At 39.2% G+C, this 16,252-nt stretch overlaps 1 protein-coding gene across 1 annotated transcript; it reads right to left on the bottom strand.

Moving 5' to 3' along the window:
* Window positions 1-9,540: 9,540 nt before the first annotated feature.
* ORG1 (OBP3-responsive protein 1) lies at window positions 9,541-15,718 on the bottom strand. Its single transcript, XM_087677704.1, has 15 exons — window positions 15,649-15,718; window positions 13,718-14,086; window positions 13,562-13,605; window positions 13,387-13,465; window positions 13,182-13,295; window positions 12,912-13,094; window positions 12,686-12,772; window positions 12,492-12,595; window positions 12,266-12,353; window positions 12,070-12,150; window positions 11,256-11,332; window positions 11,017-11,152; window positions 10,857-10,919; window positions 10,694-10,771; window positions 9,541-10,488 (listed from the first exon to the last, which is right to left on the bottom strand). Exons 2-15 carry the CDS (start codon window positions 14,081-14,083, stop codon window positions 9,901-9,903), a joined length of 2,088 nt encoding a protein of 695 aa, XP_087533830.1. The 5' UTR covers window positions 14,084-14,086; window positions 15,649-15,718; the 3' UTR covers window positions 9,541-9,900.
* Window positions 15,719-16,252: the final 534 nt, after the last annotated feature.

The raw sequence follows: 16,252 nt of genomic DNA, 5'->3' as shown, positions 1-16,252 counted from the left end.
GGTAACAACTAGCTAAAATGCAAGGCAAATGTAAATGTTGCAATCTATGATTTAAGATAAAAAGAGTGGTCAAACACTAAATCCTTTTATAGAACTTTCTAGGCTTATTGTCCTACCTAAAATTCTCAAGTCCCATATATAAGTTTTATCTAGAAAATTATTTGGGGCTATCTAAGAGCCAAAAGAAGCTAGTTCTTTTTTTAAATATCAACTTTTGGCCTAACCCCTTATTTCGAAAGTGAGGAAAAAGTCCTCTATCCATAACTTATTGAAGAAGCTCTACCAACTAACTATCAAGCCCCAAACACATCCTTGATTTTCATAAGAATAATACCCACCTCTTTGTCAAGATAAAAGTGCATTGCAAAATGATTAGCTATTTAAAATAGCCCCAAAACATGTAACTTACGAAATGTATAATCAATCATTGCATAATTATATGTCCCATAAGGAAAACCCTAGTTTGGGAGGATCCTTCAGTATCTATAAATAGATAAGTTGCCCACCATTTAGCCTATCTTTGTTTTGTAGGTCACATCAATCCTTACCCTCTCTACTACCATTGGCACCTTGTATCTAGCCTATACCCCATCACTATCTAATGTCTAGCTATCATCGACTACAACCCCTTCACCTAGTGTCTATCCACTACTGCTTATGACAATTTCCAACTATTGTTGGCAATTGCATTTACTATCCCAAACAGTTGCTTTTACTACTCCATCTAGCTACCATCTAGTTATGCTACATACTGATGAACCTCGTCGTCCACATTATCTAGCTTGTGTTTTGTGTAGTGCAAGCCCATAGAGCATTCAACACACCTCTCTCATTTGGCACTTTGTTGTTTACAGCCTTAATGTGATCAGTGTCTAGCCTTTCATTGATGGTACACTACTACATTTACTAGATTTTAGCCTCCATGCTACTACATTTCGATGTGACCAACCTACTACACTTTCACATTTAGCACTCTCTCAAATCCAACAAATTGTTACATCACTTCAGATCCATCTCTGATGGATGTTACACTCTAACTATGTCCATTACTTTGCCTTCAAGCATTCTTTACACTCTTTCCTTCATTGACAACATTCATTCCTTCACTTGGGAGTACTCTTTCTTCCTCTATTGGTGTTTGTGTTTTTGTATTTTGCATTTAATTTTTGTGTTATTCTCCAAGTTATTGTGTTTTAATCATGTCCATACATTCTGTGTTTTCTCAGTGCAAACTCTAGCATATCTTCTCATGGTATCAAAGTTGATGTTCTTGTAAAGAGTATCCAATGGCTATTGTGGAGCTTAGTTTTGTATGAGACACACAAATGATATGTAACCAATTCAAGATGTCCCAATCCTTCTTCTTAGGATACCATAGTGTCTTTTCGACCTTCTCCATCTTATTGGAATCCCTAAGGAGGCATTATGGACTTGAAGGGAAGACGACATTTAACCTTCACCTTCTTCTTCTTGGCCATATACACATTTCATGATAAATGAGGAGTTCCAAAAATACTTGGGCATCAAGTATAGTCATGGCTATCCCTCTCCAACTCTTAAAAATCTTGCTCCTAATCCATCGAGATCAATCATTGGTGAGGTTGGCCACCTCTCTAATTAGGGACAATTCATGACCTTTGGGACAAGTGGTGATCCATCTTCTTTATCACAACCAAGCCCATTGTTGTTTAACCCTTTTGATTTATTTGAAGAAAAATGGGAGCAAAAACCTCCCCTATTTTTCATTTTGGTATGCAAGATCAAAATGATGATAGCTTTTAGTATGCCACATGTATATCTAGCACTTTTTTTTTCATTTGATCATGGTATTGGGTTCTTTTTCTCAAACTTCTTCCATCCCTCTATCTTTTGGCCAAAATCTCACATTTCTTTCTTCTGCTTTCACTAATTTAGGATTGCACTCCACAACTATATCTTACACACTAGGATTTGGGTCATCTATTTTAGTTCCTAGTACCTTTTCTTTTTTATCACCATATATTAGCTATCCACGAGTGACTCTACACCCCGATGCATCATTAGTAGGAATTTCACCTTTTAACACTGTCTTACACACACCTTGCAAGTGAGCATGTGTGTCTATCTTGGGATGGTGGCTATGATGGGCAACCCTATTACTATCCTCAAACACCCCCCCCCCCCCCCCCCCAATCCATAAACCTCTGAGACACAGGGATTTCCATCCTCTACCTATGGTGCACTATCACCCATTTCATGGGTCACTCCTACACTTGGATTCCCATGCTCTACCTACTATGTCCCCATCCCTCCTTCTTGGGCTATAGATGTGAATACCAGTCCCATGCTACCCAATCAATCCGTACCCCCTTTTGGATCCATTGTGTGCACATCTCACTTGCATGGTGGGAACTTTGGGGTGAATCCCCAAGTGTACTCCACTCTCCCACCCTATTCCTCACACTCAGCATTGACACTCCTATTCCACAACCAAGAATGCCTTCACAGATATGAGACTCATTTCAATGGGTCAAATTCCACCACTTGCTCTAACTTTATGCAACAAGCCTCTTGAATCTCAAGGTCTTTGGAACCGAGTCATTTGTCTAGAGCCTATGCTAGGCCCTCCACTAGCTCACCTAATGACATATGCTCTCACTAAAGAGCCTAAAATGGGACGGTTGATATTAATTTAATGTAGCAATTGATTCCTGAGTTCTATTCTCATTTATAACACTTTTCCCTCATATCTAAGTATTGGAGTCATCTCCTCGACCACTATCGGCATTTACGCTTCAAGAGGTTTCTATTAAGGGAGGGGTTGAACTGAAAGTCAAGATGGATAGATAGAGGTGGTTACTCATTGACTTCACCACTACTACTTCGCTGAATAATTACATTTTATCCAAAAAATCATTTCATTGCCTTGTTTGCCAATCTTTTATGAGTTCGAATGTCGATCCTTGCATTATCCCAAGCACATGATCAAGTCCACAAGAAGTCCTCCCCACATTCTTATTCCTCAAAGGGGGGTTTGGTTGCCTCCTCTTCATAAGGAAAATCAAAAGTGGAGAGAACTCCCAAGATGCAAAGGCAATGCAAAACAAGGGTGACACCCCTTACTTAGACGAAAACAAAGGAAAAAAACCCATCTACCCAACAACCCCCTAAAAAGAATGGCTTTTTCACGCAATGCTAGATATTGGGCCATGTAGACGAGAAGTGTGTCATACTAAGGCCCAAGGTCTCCCAACTAATAAACCAAAATAGGCCATGATTTCATCCACTTCCTTTGGACAATAAAGTGGGGCTACACCTCCCCCTATTGCCCCATCTACTCCTTCCTTCATAGATGTCTCACTAGACATGTGGCATATGGACAGCCTTAGTAGGCCTTGTCTCCTAAAGGATTAAGTAAATAGTCAACTAATCCCTCACCAAAAATAGCAATTTATGCATCCATTCTGAGGTCTCCTAATGCACCCCCACCTAGGCCCATTTCCCTGCCTCAACATGAGTTTCATTGGCAAAGACCTATTGATGGCCATGCATGATGGTGGCAATCCACTTAGGCTAGCACCCCCTTAAGGTACACTACACTAGTCCCATACTACTTTGCACTCTTAGTTATTTAGGCTAATGAGTCATGCCCATAGATTATTTTGTCCTAAGGCTTTGTTTCCTTTGTCTTCCACTATATTCACTCATTCACACATTCATTCACTTTCTTTTAGTTTTACACTTGCTTTGTTTTACTTTGAAGCATCTCATTACTAACCTTTGTTTTTGCATATTATTACCTTTTTTGCACGGTTTTATATTTTTTGTCTAGGACTAATATGCACATTTGCACCTTTCCTTCCTAGGATAGAGACATGAAAAGCTCATTATTGCTTTGTGGTTTCATCTTCTTTGGAGACTTTTTCTCCTACCAGCCTGGAGGCTTCCCCTCCCAAGGAAATTCTTGTAACATCTCTTGATATTATCACAACAACTGCTTCTCCCTAGCTTTTTCAACTATAATTCTTCATCCGCATTCTTCTTCATCTCAACACCACAAAAAGATTGACATTAGACTCATCTTCCTCCTTTGGCATTGACATCCATGGTTGAGAGGGGATTCCCACCCTTCATTGGTATTCTACAAGTTTTGGCATGTCTTCAACATTGGCCTCCCTTCCATGTTGTACCTCTTCTTTGAATTGGATTATCACCATCATCTTTATAAAAGGGCACTTGGGCAAGTGAACAATTTCCCCTTAAGAGTTACTAACTAAGTGGTAGCTTCTACATGTGCGTTCTTGTCATGTAGCATACTCGTTTCTTCTCATTGTGCAAAGCACCCTTGAGCGAATATTGAGCTATCACCACCAATGGCTATTCTACTGCCTTACCACCACACCTACATACTTCTTCTCCCATTTCCCTCGTCATCAACACCCTCGAGTGGCAAGATAGCTTTTCTATTTTGTGATGTATTGGATCTAACCAATCCTTTTCATTCTCCCCCAAGGCATAATTAATTGATAGGTTACAAATTCTATCTTCTCAAAAAAGAAAAAAGAGGAAAGCTCCATGTGGTTCCATCTACCTTTTTAGGTCCTGATAGGTCATTGGGCAAGACAAGCACCATTTTCCCAATGCCTTCACCTCTCTAGGGTGATCATTGGGCTCCCTTGGTAAGATGACCATCACCTCTATAGTCTTGGTAGGCCATTAGACAGCCAACATGCACCCTTTGTCTAATGTATTGGCTACTAGGGTGGGATGCCTAGGGGTAAAAATGGGCTTGAGCTTTTTTTCCAATCCTTCTTAGTTCTAGTTTTTGGCCTAAGATGAGGCATTGAGCTAAAAATGCATTACAAACTGATTAGCTCTTTTAAACAATCCCAAAAGATGTAGATTATCAAAAGTTTCAATAACCAATATGCAATCTTGGATTTTTTGTATGTCCCATAAGCAAAATCCTAATTTAGGAGGATCCTTCTATATATATAAATAGATAGGTTGTCCACCATTCATCCTATCATTGCTTTGTAGGCCACATCAACCCTCACCCTCTTTGTTGCTATTGGCACCTTATTTTTAGTCTATCTCCCATCACCATATGTTGTCCATCCTTCATTCAAATGTAGCCCCTCCACCTAGCACCTATCCACTATTACTCACAATAGTTTGTAGCTATTGGTGTCTACATTTGCAACCCTAGACAACTGTGTTTAATGCTCCAATTGGATACCTTGTTGATCAACCAGATTTCCCACATCATCCAACTTGAATTTTGTGTAGTTTAGACCCTTACAACATTCAATACATTCCCCTCAACTACTAGCAGTCAATTGTTTACAACATTGTTGATCAATATCTAGGCTCTGATCACAGTGGTATAGTACTCTATTTACTAGATTTTAGTCTCTAAACTACTACATTTTGGTGACCATCCTACTACCCTTCCAAATTCAACACTCAACTTTGACTAATGGTACAATAGTCAAGATCCATCTCCAGTATGCATCACACTCCAACTACATCCATTGCTCTACCTATGAGCATTTCCTTCATTTACAACATCAATTCATTCACTTCAGAGTTTCCTTTCTTCCTATATTTGTGTTTTTTTTCATTTTGCATTTAGAGTTTGTGTTATTGTCTGAGTTATTGTGTTTTAGTTGTGTTCATACATTCTATGTTTTCTCACAAAATTTATTCTACCATGGAAAGTAGCACGATTGAGAAAAGATGACCATGAAAAACAACAGGAATTTCCTCATCAATTTGTGATGATTGTTACCCATCTTTAGTCATAACTAGGGAGTGTCACATTTTAAATCTCAAGTAGCTTTCAATTTTCCCTTAGCACTAGCTTTTTCTATTTTTTTTAATATCACCTCAATCCCCAAGGTCTTATAGGAGATTGTGCAAAGTTATGTCACAAGGACAAGTACGAAGAGTAGCAAGCACATAGTCTCAACATTCAGCAATCATAAAACCTAAGAAACTTAGGCCCAATGAGGTCATAACTCACCCATGTGTTCTTAACAATGTGCACTACATTGAGTATGCATCAATCCCATTCTATGAGCAAGATGCCCTTCATCTTTACTTGTTGCCTCCCAAGATTATTTTTTATGTTGCATGGAGGTCATTACAATAAGAAAGAAAACATTAAACTTAAAATGGGGAGGGCTATAATTTGTCCTTTCTTACATGATCATCCTAAATGCAATTAAACCAAAACATAATCTAATGTTGACACGTGTGAGAACTCCATACTCAAAACCAAGGGCAAAGCACCAATAATGATCACTCATGTACAAGCCTTCTAATTTGGCTCCTCTCCAAGCACTATCGCCATGACAATTATGGCAAGTGAAAAGCAATTCATGCTTTAAGTGGCTACCAATGCCAAGACTAGAAACCATCATAGGTAAGAGAATCCCAAGTATCCCTTTCCTCAAGCATGCAAGCACATCTATGATATATATCAACTTGCATCACGATATTATTCCAAACACCCATTAAGAGAGAACAATCCTAGCCAAGATTTGTATTTTAGCCATGCCCATTTTTCAATTCTTACTTTACAAGAATTTAGTGCATAAAAATAGATTAGTAAGTATTTTTTCTCCATCAATCCAAACCCTAATAATATACAACACATGACCATCCTAATGAACCTAAATATACTAAGTTTTTTATGGATCTTTGAGCAAAATTATATTACTTTTTTATGGATTCAATGCATGAACACAAAAAAGTAATATTTCTTTTCCATCAATCCAACCCTTACATACAACATGTGACTATTGTCATCAACTCACATTTTATTGAGTCTAGCAAATCTTTGATCCAAATTAGATTTCCTCCGCTTCCTAACTCATGGATAGCAATAAAGCATTCATAGTTGGATCATTTGGCCTACTCATACTCCACTACCTATCAAAAGGACATGAAACTTCAATGCTTTGCTTAGCATTTGATTAAGATTCAATCAAATATGCAAATGTGACTTACACATGTGAGATGCAAGTTAGTTATTTCATAATGTGGAATGTGGAACCCCAAGATATTAGTTAGTGCCAAAGACAAAAGCTATAATAAGTTGTATTTGATAAGTACTAGGTAGCCTAGTGTTAAAAATTGGCCTAGAACACTTTATTATCCATTAGTGTCAGTGGTGACACTAGGGACTTAGCATTAATAAATTCATTATTTAATACTAGTTCAAGGGGACTAATGAGTGCTCGTGAATACTTTGATTATAAAGTGACCTATCCAATTTAATTATTTGCTAGTTAGTTTTTTAAAGCAAGAAATTATTATTAACATAATTTTTTAAATTAGTATTTTAAAAATTAATTTAATAATACAAAAAATGGATTAAGAAGACTACCACTTGGTAAACTTACCTATACACGTGAAAAGAGGATAGTGGGATGTTGGGAGAGAGTTGTTCTATAGTGGAGAAGTTGGGAGGAGTCTATGTGGTCGAGTCGCCAACTATGAAAGGCCATTGGCAACCACCAGGAGGCACTCTAAAGCAAGGCGAATGTAGCCCAAGACATTGTAGGATAAGGTGATAGCATTTGACAGTAGGTAACAATCTATTTGGAGTGACCTAGCAATGGCAATAGTTATAACGGATGTGTTAGACAAGGCAATAGTTGATCTCCTCCATTTCTTCACAATAAAAGTCAAAATTTTCTCTCTTCTCAACATTTTCTCTTATCTTCCAACCATTTATTATCTTACCTCAATAAATTCCAAGAATTTCAACCATTGGAGTTGGAGATTTATAATAGCCATAAATTAGGGTTGACCACCTTGAGAAGTGTTCTTAAATTTTGTGCATAGGCTTGAATTTTGCAACTAGAATTAAGGAATCTTAGGAAATTCAAGAGACCAACCAACTAACAATGATTTGGAGCTGAATTTATAACCCAAGAGCATGATGAAGGCCAATTCCCCATTGTAAACCGAGGAGAAATTTAGTTTAAAGACTTATTGGTCATTGGGACAACGAGGGACAATTAGAGAGGTAAGGAGATTCAAGACATCTCAATGTATTGCAATACAAGATAAAGAAATACTACAAGAGGTACCAATTTTGAGACCAAAATATTGTCCATTCTCCAAGATTAATGGTTATATTGCATTTTTAATTTGTGAGTTCTATTATTATTGTAATTTATATAATTAGATCAATACCACACTTTTCTCGAAGGAAAGACTGTGCCATGATTTTATTATCAAGATACTATCAACTTCCTTAAATTGGTGGACTCCAGATACTTGATTGGAAGTCAAAAGCTTTACTTACTGCTAAAATTGTATTAATTGAACAATTGCAAGGATATCTTCTTACAATGAGATGGAATCAAGCTATGAGATACCTCTTGATTTGAACATTCACAAGGGGAAGAAAGAAATGCAATGTTTGATCTTGTATAAGGCACACATCATGAATTGCAAGCCAAAAATATTAGTATAGACCAAAAATAGAATCTTCCATGCCAAATGATGTAGATGACTAGCAAGAGAGCGAAAAATTTGATGACAAGTTTGAGAATCAAATGAAGACAACTAACATCTTTGCTAATTAGAAAATGGACCCTCAATTCACTTGGTTTTTGAATTTCCCAAAGGACAATGTCAAAAAGACAGTCGTATTCTAAAGCTTCAAGACAACAGGATGTACCAAAAGAAATGCCTAAGCCACCTCAAGATGTTCCCAATATTGCAAATGACACAAATTGAAAACATCTTGGTAATGCCAATCCAATGGGTTTTGGACAAGGCATGCATGCAATATGAGGCGGCTAAGATTCTTTAGTAGTGGTACAATTTTTAAAGCTATGTGCATAGCACACTTCCTTCTGGTATGCAACCACCAATGCATGGAATGCAAGATCCTATGTATCCATGTATGGCTCATGGTATGTACAACCCCATTTAAGGCCTTCAATGGTGCACAAGATAGGCTGAAATGTTTTACTTTCATTCAATAATTTGATGTAGTCTATTTGGTAGGCAACCTTATTGAATCCTCACATATTTGAAAGGCAGCCACTTCCTTGAAGGGAAATGCATTGTAGTGGTGGTCCACACTGTAAGGCAAGGTAGAGCACCATCAACATGGATATAGTTTAAGAAAACATTTTCTTTAAATTGGTTGATCAATACTCTCTCTCTCTCTCTCTCTCTCTCTCTCTCTCTCTCTCACACACACACAAAAAATGTGTGCGTGCAGCACACACATGCACCACCCATGCAACTAGGGTTCTGTCTGTATACAAGTTACAACAACAACTATTCCAGGAATCAATGGAATTGCATCAGCTTTAGCGCTTAGCTTACCATAAAATCAAATATTTTCATACAACACTTTTGATCAGTCTGCTCAGGAAGCAATGGAATCGCTCATCTTGGCATAGGAAGTATACAGCACTCTTGATCATTCTCCTCAGAAAGCAGTGAAGTTGCCAGCATAGCACAGGAAGTTCAGATAGCACTAACATCAAATTTAAAAAACATAATTTGAGTTCTTAAAGACCAACTTCCAGTGTGGAAAGACATCAATTCAGATATCTTCATGTAGCTACACAACAGCAATTACAGTATGAAGCTACTGCCATGGAAGGCAATATTGTGACAAATGTAGGCAATTCCCCAAGCTAGCTAAAAGGTGATTACATCAAAACTGGTGGAAATTAACAAGCTCAGGGTGCTGAGCTCAAAATAAAAGAATCAATGCTACTTACAAGCTTCCACCAGAAAAAATCAGCCTAAATCATCCTGGGCCATACTTGTATACACTCTTGGCCAAAAAGAACAACCTCAATATATACACTAAATCATAAACTACACATCTGTATGCTCTAAATGGATGGCATGCTGTTGTCTTGCCTCCACTAGGAACACTTAACATTGACCTCCTGTTGACCGCAAGAAGAACAAAGCTGCTCCTGACATTCCTCTCAGTACTAGCAAGCGGCCATCAATATATGTACCACAGACAATTTTTGAAATATCAAAAGACTCTTGTGGGATCTGTATGCGAACTTCTTGAAGCGCTCGTAGAGGGAAGGCTGAGTCTTTTCCAACATAGGCCAAATCCATTGTCATGTCAATATCTTCTATGTCCAATTTGACAATAGGTAGGGCCGCTTGTGGCATCTCCAATACAGAATGCTGATACATAGCTTCTCGGGGATAGTAAACACCTCTCCCTCTTAACTCCGTGTAAAAACCCTCAATTAACCTAGATGATGTTCCCTGCTCATCATCAGTCTTAGTCTGCAAATCTGCTCTAGAGTATCTTCTTTCACCTTCACGTATAATCACATTGGAACATGTGACTGTCAGACTACCTTGAGTGCCACTCTTATCCAATGCCCAATCTCCTTTATCCATCATGGCAGTGAACTTCACACAGGATTCCATGTCAAGCCGTCCTTCCAAATTTTTGAAATTATAAAACACATCACCTATCAGAACTGCAGGAGAAGCCTGCATGTTAAAAAAGGGTTAAATCCCATCATTTTTACGTAAATCCACCCTAACTCGACTGCTAAGGACAGCATTTCGAACAATCTTAATACAGAGACTCTGTTGTATGAGATCAGTTAGTGATCTCCTATTGAATTAAGAAAAGGGTCAATGCCATCTCAAAATATGAAATGACACAGATTGAGAGTCTTCCCAGGCTTATTACCTGCCTCTGTGTTAGTCCAATATGCCTTCCTGTGTGGTATACTAGCCGCCACTTTCCAGGAAGCAGTTCTGACCAGGCCTGAACATCAGACCAAATTTTATTTATACCATTTTCAAAATGACGTCCAGATTTAAAAGTAACATAAGGTAGAAGAAACTGTTACCTGTGGGCTTGTGTTAGGATTGAGCAGCTCCAGGACATCAATTAGTTGAGCTAACCTTATCCGCTGCTTTGCAAAAGACACCAAATCCAAATCAAACTTTTGATTATGACTAAAGAGGAGAGAGGATTATGGAACCAACTTAAGAGTATAAGTATTGAACCTGTTGCACTCCATAAATGTATTCCTCGACAATGCGGACTGCAGTGGACCCAATGCTCCATCGTGTCATATCAACAGATGACTCAACACGCCACTTTGGGCCACACAAAAAACGGTGTCTCAGGGCCTCTGTGCAGCTGTCAGGTTGACAGATTCAATTATAGAATGTGTGAACCAAGTTTATCAGACACACATCAATGTTCAGATGCAGAAGAATAAAAACCAGCAAAAGGCAAGCACCTTATACGGTCAGAAGGTTTCGATGCAAGCATCAGGGAAACTAGATTCCAGCCTGCACCACCATTTCTGTCCAAGATCTTCCTTGACATACAACAGACGTCTAAAATGAGATATGAACAGTAATAAAGAGCTTCCTTAAATTATTTACATAAAGCATTCCATGTTTGAAAACCATTCCTTGCATCAAATGTGCACCATTAGAGAACATTAGATTAGAGGACACAAACAAAGTACTTCCCAGCATTCCAGACATCACATATTTGGCTGAGGGTACAACTTGGATCTCTGTGTACAAACATTAAGAGAGAGATGAATACTATTGAGCAGCAAAGTTCAGACCACAGGACACAAATTAAAGCTTACCATTATCATGGATAATCAAAAAAAATGGTGCACACCATTCAAGAAGAGATGGGCTGCTAAATTACACTGCTTTCTGATAGGCTTCTGCCAGCTACACATGATGCCTCAATCCTAACCATTCCACAGATGAAGCCAAGAAAAATCATGAATGCCTTGGCTCCATCACTGTGGGGTCAAGGAAAGCATGAACTCCTTTGCTCCACCATAAGCCAAGAAAATCACAAGTACTGAACAGATTCTGTGATGTGGAAGCAATGCACATTGTGTAAATGACCCTTTTCATAAAGGAAGCCAGGCTGAACAATGAAAAAGAGGGGCCAAGGTAGTGGATAAATCAAGTGTATTTGCTCTGTGACCATTACTATAAAAGAAACATCAGTTATTGGCCACGTTAAGTCACAACAACTCTAGACTCTTCTACATATCAAGCAAACTGTAAGCTACTGATTACCTGCAAGCCTGGATTGGTACCGGAAGATTTTTTGCTCAGAATTGGCACAAGAAACTCCCGTAATCCTGCCGGATCATTTCCCTGAAATGCATTTGATAATTAATAAGAGTATTCTCCCTCCTGAACTTGCATCTAGGCCCTGCACCTACAAATTCTATGTGATGACAAAGATAGAATACCTTAGGGAAAACTATACCTTGTTCAAGAAGGATTTGAATTGGTCAAAGACTGAAGGATCCATCAACTCTCTCAAGACCATTCTTGCCATCACAAGACCAATGCACCTATCAACAGATTTCAAAGATTCAGTTCAACAGTCATATGCGGCTTGATTCTTAGAGGCCTAGGCATATCAATGTCATAAGCTGAAATGCTTGCTCTAGTTCCAAAATAAATTACTCGCCAACAAGAATTGGGCATACCTTATGTCATAAGCAATCATCAACTGCCGCCTATTTACTTTCCTTCCTGCAATGCCATGTGTGGAACCCCCCTCAAAATGAGAGGCATTCCCAAGCAACCCTACCTACAGTTTCAAATATCTATCAGTACAGCGGTGATCACTGTCAAAACGAGCACTTCAACAAATGTATTTAATATAAAAGAAGTCATCAACCTTTATATGCCGATCAGCATCACTGATCTGCAAATTTTGAAGCCGCAGTTCTGTGTGAGCAAATCCATGACTATGCAGATAATTAACCTGCCCAAACGCCCCAATTTAGGACTTCAAACTTATTAACTCTGTATTAATTGGCGATGATCAACTTAAGCTTCGCATTTTCATTGTGTTCTCTTTCATATAATAATCAGAATTCATAAGCAAAGGTAAGAAGTCAGACCCCAATTAGAAGATCTCTCATCAGAATCTGAATGAGTCGTAACTGACGAGAAACAGCAGGACCCCCAGTTCTGTCATCTCCAACTCTTCGAGCACACTCTTCATCCAAGGCTAAGCGAGACTCTAACGTGGGAAGCCAGTCCTCACAAAGAAGCCAGTGGTGAAGTGAATAATTATCATAATACTGCATTGATCCAGAGGAACTGTAATTAGACGTTGCTACTTATATAGACAGAGATTGCTAGATGAGTACAAAGACTGCCTCACTTACCCCATGTACAAGAGTCAAGATGTTCTCTTTGACTCCAGAGGGCAATATATACCCATAAATCTGTGTGGCATAAGACTGATACATTACCACCCGCCGCACCAACTTTTTAATTACCTGTATCAGAGTTTACATGTTTGTATCACAAAAGGGTAAAATCCTTGTCTATGGAATGCTGATAGTGTTTAAGCACAGAAGCAACAAGGACCTGCAATGCATGCTTTCCCCATCGTTGAGCACGAGGACCAGCAAGTTGACGAAGTACAACCTTCTGACCCATCAATGGACTGCAAACCATACTGAGGTTTTAAGAACTGATGCCATTTTCAAACACAAAAGACCAAGAAGCAGAAGTCAACTTAACCGAGGTTGTGCAATGTAACCTTTCTGGATTCCGAACAATTGCTTCATATACAACTTCGTCGCCCTGTATACAGTGTCCAGCAAGGGCAAAACACATTCAGAGCTCACATACCTTCTTGCAATACTTCAAGGCCAAGAAAGACAGTAATAAGTCTCAAAATGTCCACAAAACATACCCTTCCTGCAAGGCCAACACTGACATTCATGCAAAGTTCAAAATCAGACATTTTAAATTCCACAAGCGGAAATGGAACTGGTCCACCTAACAATTCTGAGCTGTCCACCCCTGACTTTTTGTTTGGCTCAAATGAAGTCACCCTGGTCTGAGAACAGTGTATTGCGGATGAAGCTGTGCAGTTCTTCTTTAAGTTCTTGTTTCTTCTTGAATACAAAGAGAATTCTGAAGGCAGCACTGCAGAAAAACCCTTCATGACTTTGGATGTCGTGGTGAATTTCTCTAATCTATGGCATCGAGCAGCAGAGTCAAACACATTGTCAGGTCTATATTCAGACCGCACCATGTTTCGTCCAGAAATAGCCATCAACTGCAAGAAAGCAGAACAATGGATTAGAGAGATGCAATATATATATACCTGTTTGTGACAAACACGATGACGTGACAAATTCTTAGCAAAAGACTTCTTTTCAACCATAACCCAGTTGCATACAGATAGAACTTGTAACCTCAAGACTTCTTATCGATCATAAACCCAGTTGCATACAGATAGAACTTGTGACTATTTGTACGCATAGCACCAACCTATGTCAACTTGCCATCAACTCCATCCGACACCAAAATACCGCTTTAGCACACCATCTCAGCATTGTGCATGCACACTAGAAGACTGCACATCCCATACCATCTAGCCTCACCAACTGGCATTGAAACCAGCCTACATGGGCACTCATCCCTTTTGTAGCTCTTCAGATTACTTGTCTAAGTAACCTTTATGAAAAACATGGCACGGTTTACTGAGACAACTGTGCTACTCTAAACCAGTAGCACTGGATTCACCTCAAAGTTACGTCAGCAGATTGTGGCATATGAAAATATATTATGCCTCAAAAAGAGCAATGTAGCTATTTCTGAGCTTGCATTGAAGAAACTATGCTCTTTTAATACCAGAGTCTAACATCAAGATGCAGTAGATGTCCTTTGTCAAACAATCATTTACTTACAATAACAGAACTGCTAAACAATGTTGCATGATTGTGCCCGAAATTTTTGGAAAGTCGTCACTTTAAGTTTTCAAGGATCTGATGGCTAATGTCAATGCAATGTCACTGATATAAATAGTGTAGTCCTAGATGACATGAAACAATGAGCAAAAGGAGTTTGATGTTTAATGGTGTTTTTCTTTTGTTTTGCATCCAGATGATCCTTGTGTTTGTCATTCAAGTTGCCCCCTATATTTTAGATGTTTTACTTCAACAAATCACCATTTATGGGGGATAAAATCTTATTGCTCCTCACTCTGCCATCTCTTCTATCAAAATAAGATAAAGGAATGTTCCTGCCAACGAGCTTACGATCCAACCACAGAAAGTTATTTAGCGTCATGTTTTTGATAAGCTATACAGCTGCTAATAGAAATATGAATTTGCACCTATTTGCAATCCCAGCATCCAAAGAACATGTTGAAAGATTCCACACAAATAGAAAGATATGGAACATACATTTCACACTAAGGGAATAGCCGCTTGAATAATATTTCAAATTTCAAACACGAGTTGAACTGAACTAAAAGAGAGGTACAACGAGCTTGATTAATGCAAAAACCACCATGAAAGGAATCATATAAAGGTCCGAAACTCTTAGCTCACAGTCTACAGACTCGTAATGGTCAAAGATAATGGAAAAGGAACAGCTCAAATGTAATTCTGGCAAGACAATCAAAGATGATGGAAAAAGAAAGTGCTTAAGCGCTTGCAATCTTCGAGAAGGGATCAAGCGAATGCAAAGGAACAGAAACAAAAACTCGCAAAGAGCATTTCCGGATTCCAAGGCCAAGCGAGTTGCGTTGTGAATCCATAGCCGAAGAAGACAAGAAATCTTTTCGAACTGCTTCGTGAATAAACAACACCTACAAAATGATCGAGCAGGTACCTTGGCAAAGCCGAGACGGATTGTCGACAGATTGAAGGGAAGGAGGCCTCTCTCTCTCTCTCTCTCTCTCTCTCTCTCTCTCTCTCTCTCTCGCGCCCCGCGCCCCCTTTTAAGACTCAAAATCTTCTGCTTTCTGTTGTAGTTGAGTCTCTTCTTGCACGCGGAAAATAGGATTGGTCCAGGATCTCTCTCTCTCTCTCTCTCTCTCTCTCTCTCTCTCTCTCTCAGACGGAGAGAGTGCTTGTGGTCGCGTCCCACACGCCACCCCGCACACGTGTGCAGAAGCGCCACGCACGCTCCTGCCCCCCGCCAGGCATCTGACGTGGCAGCGCCCCCTTGGCCCCCTCCCGCCACGCTGGCGCCCGCGCGTGGACAGCATGGCGGGACCTCCCGTTCCCGAATTATTGATCTCCAAAATATCTCTTTTTTCTCTCACCCCCTCCTTAAAAAATTTTCCAAAAATCTGTGTTATCCTCACATTCTTTGCATTTTCCATGGGTAGGGTACTTTAGTTGTCTAAAGGGCCCCCATAGATAAAAGTCCTTACATAGCATAACAATTTTGCATATATCCTTTGGACGAATCCATCAATGCCTTGCTTTGT

This window comes from Lygodium microphyllum, chromosome 5 (assembly GCF_053477565.2).
Source record: "Lygodium microphyllum isolate KBCC chromosome 5, Lygodium_microphyllum_v1.1.10, whole genome shotgun sequence".
Lineage (NCBI taxonomy): Eukaryota > Viridiplantae > Streptophyta > Polypodiopsida > Schizaeales > Lygodiaceae > Lygodium > Lygodium microphyllum.
Note: the sequence above shows the minus strand (reverse complement) of the source record. Positions and strands in the feature narration are given on the sequence as shown.

Coding starts and splice junctions, on each gene's coding strand:
- ORG1 (XM_087677704.1), bottom strand. CDS start 14,083: ATGGCTATTTCTGGACGAAACATGGTGCGGTCTGAATATAGACCTGAC. Junction 13,466..13,561: donor ATTGTTCGGAATCCAGAAAG/GTTACATTGCAC, acceptor TATGGTTTGCAG/TCCATTGATGGGTCAGAAGG. Junction 10,772..10,856: donor ATCCTAACACAAGCCCACAG/GTAACAGTTTCT, acceptor TCTGATGTTCAG/GCCTGGTCAGAACTGCTTCC.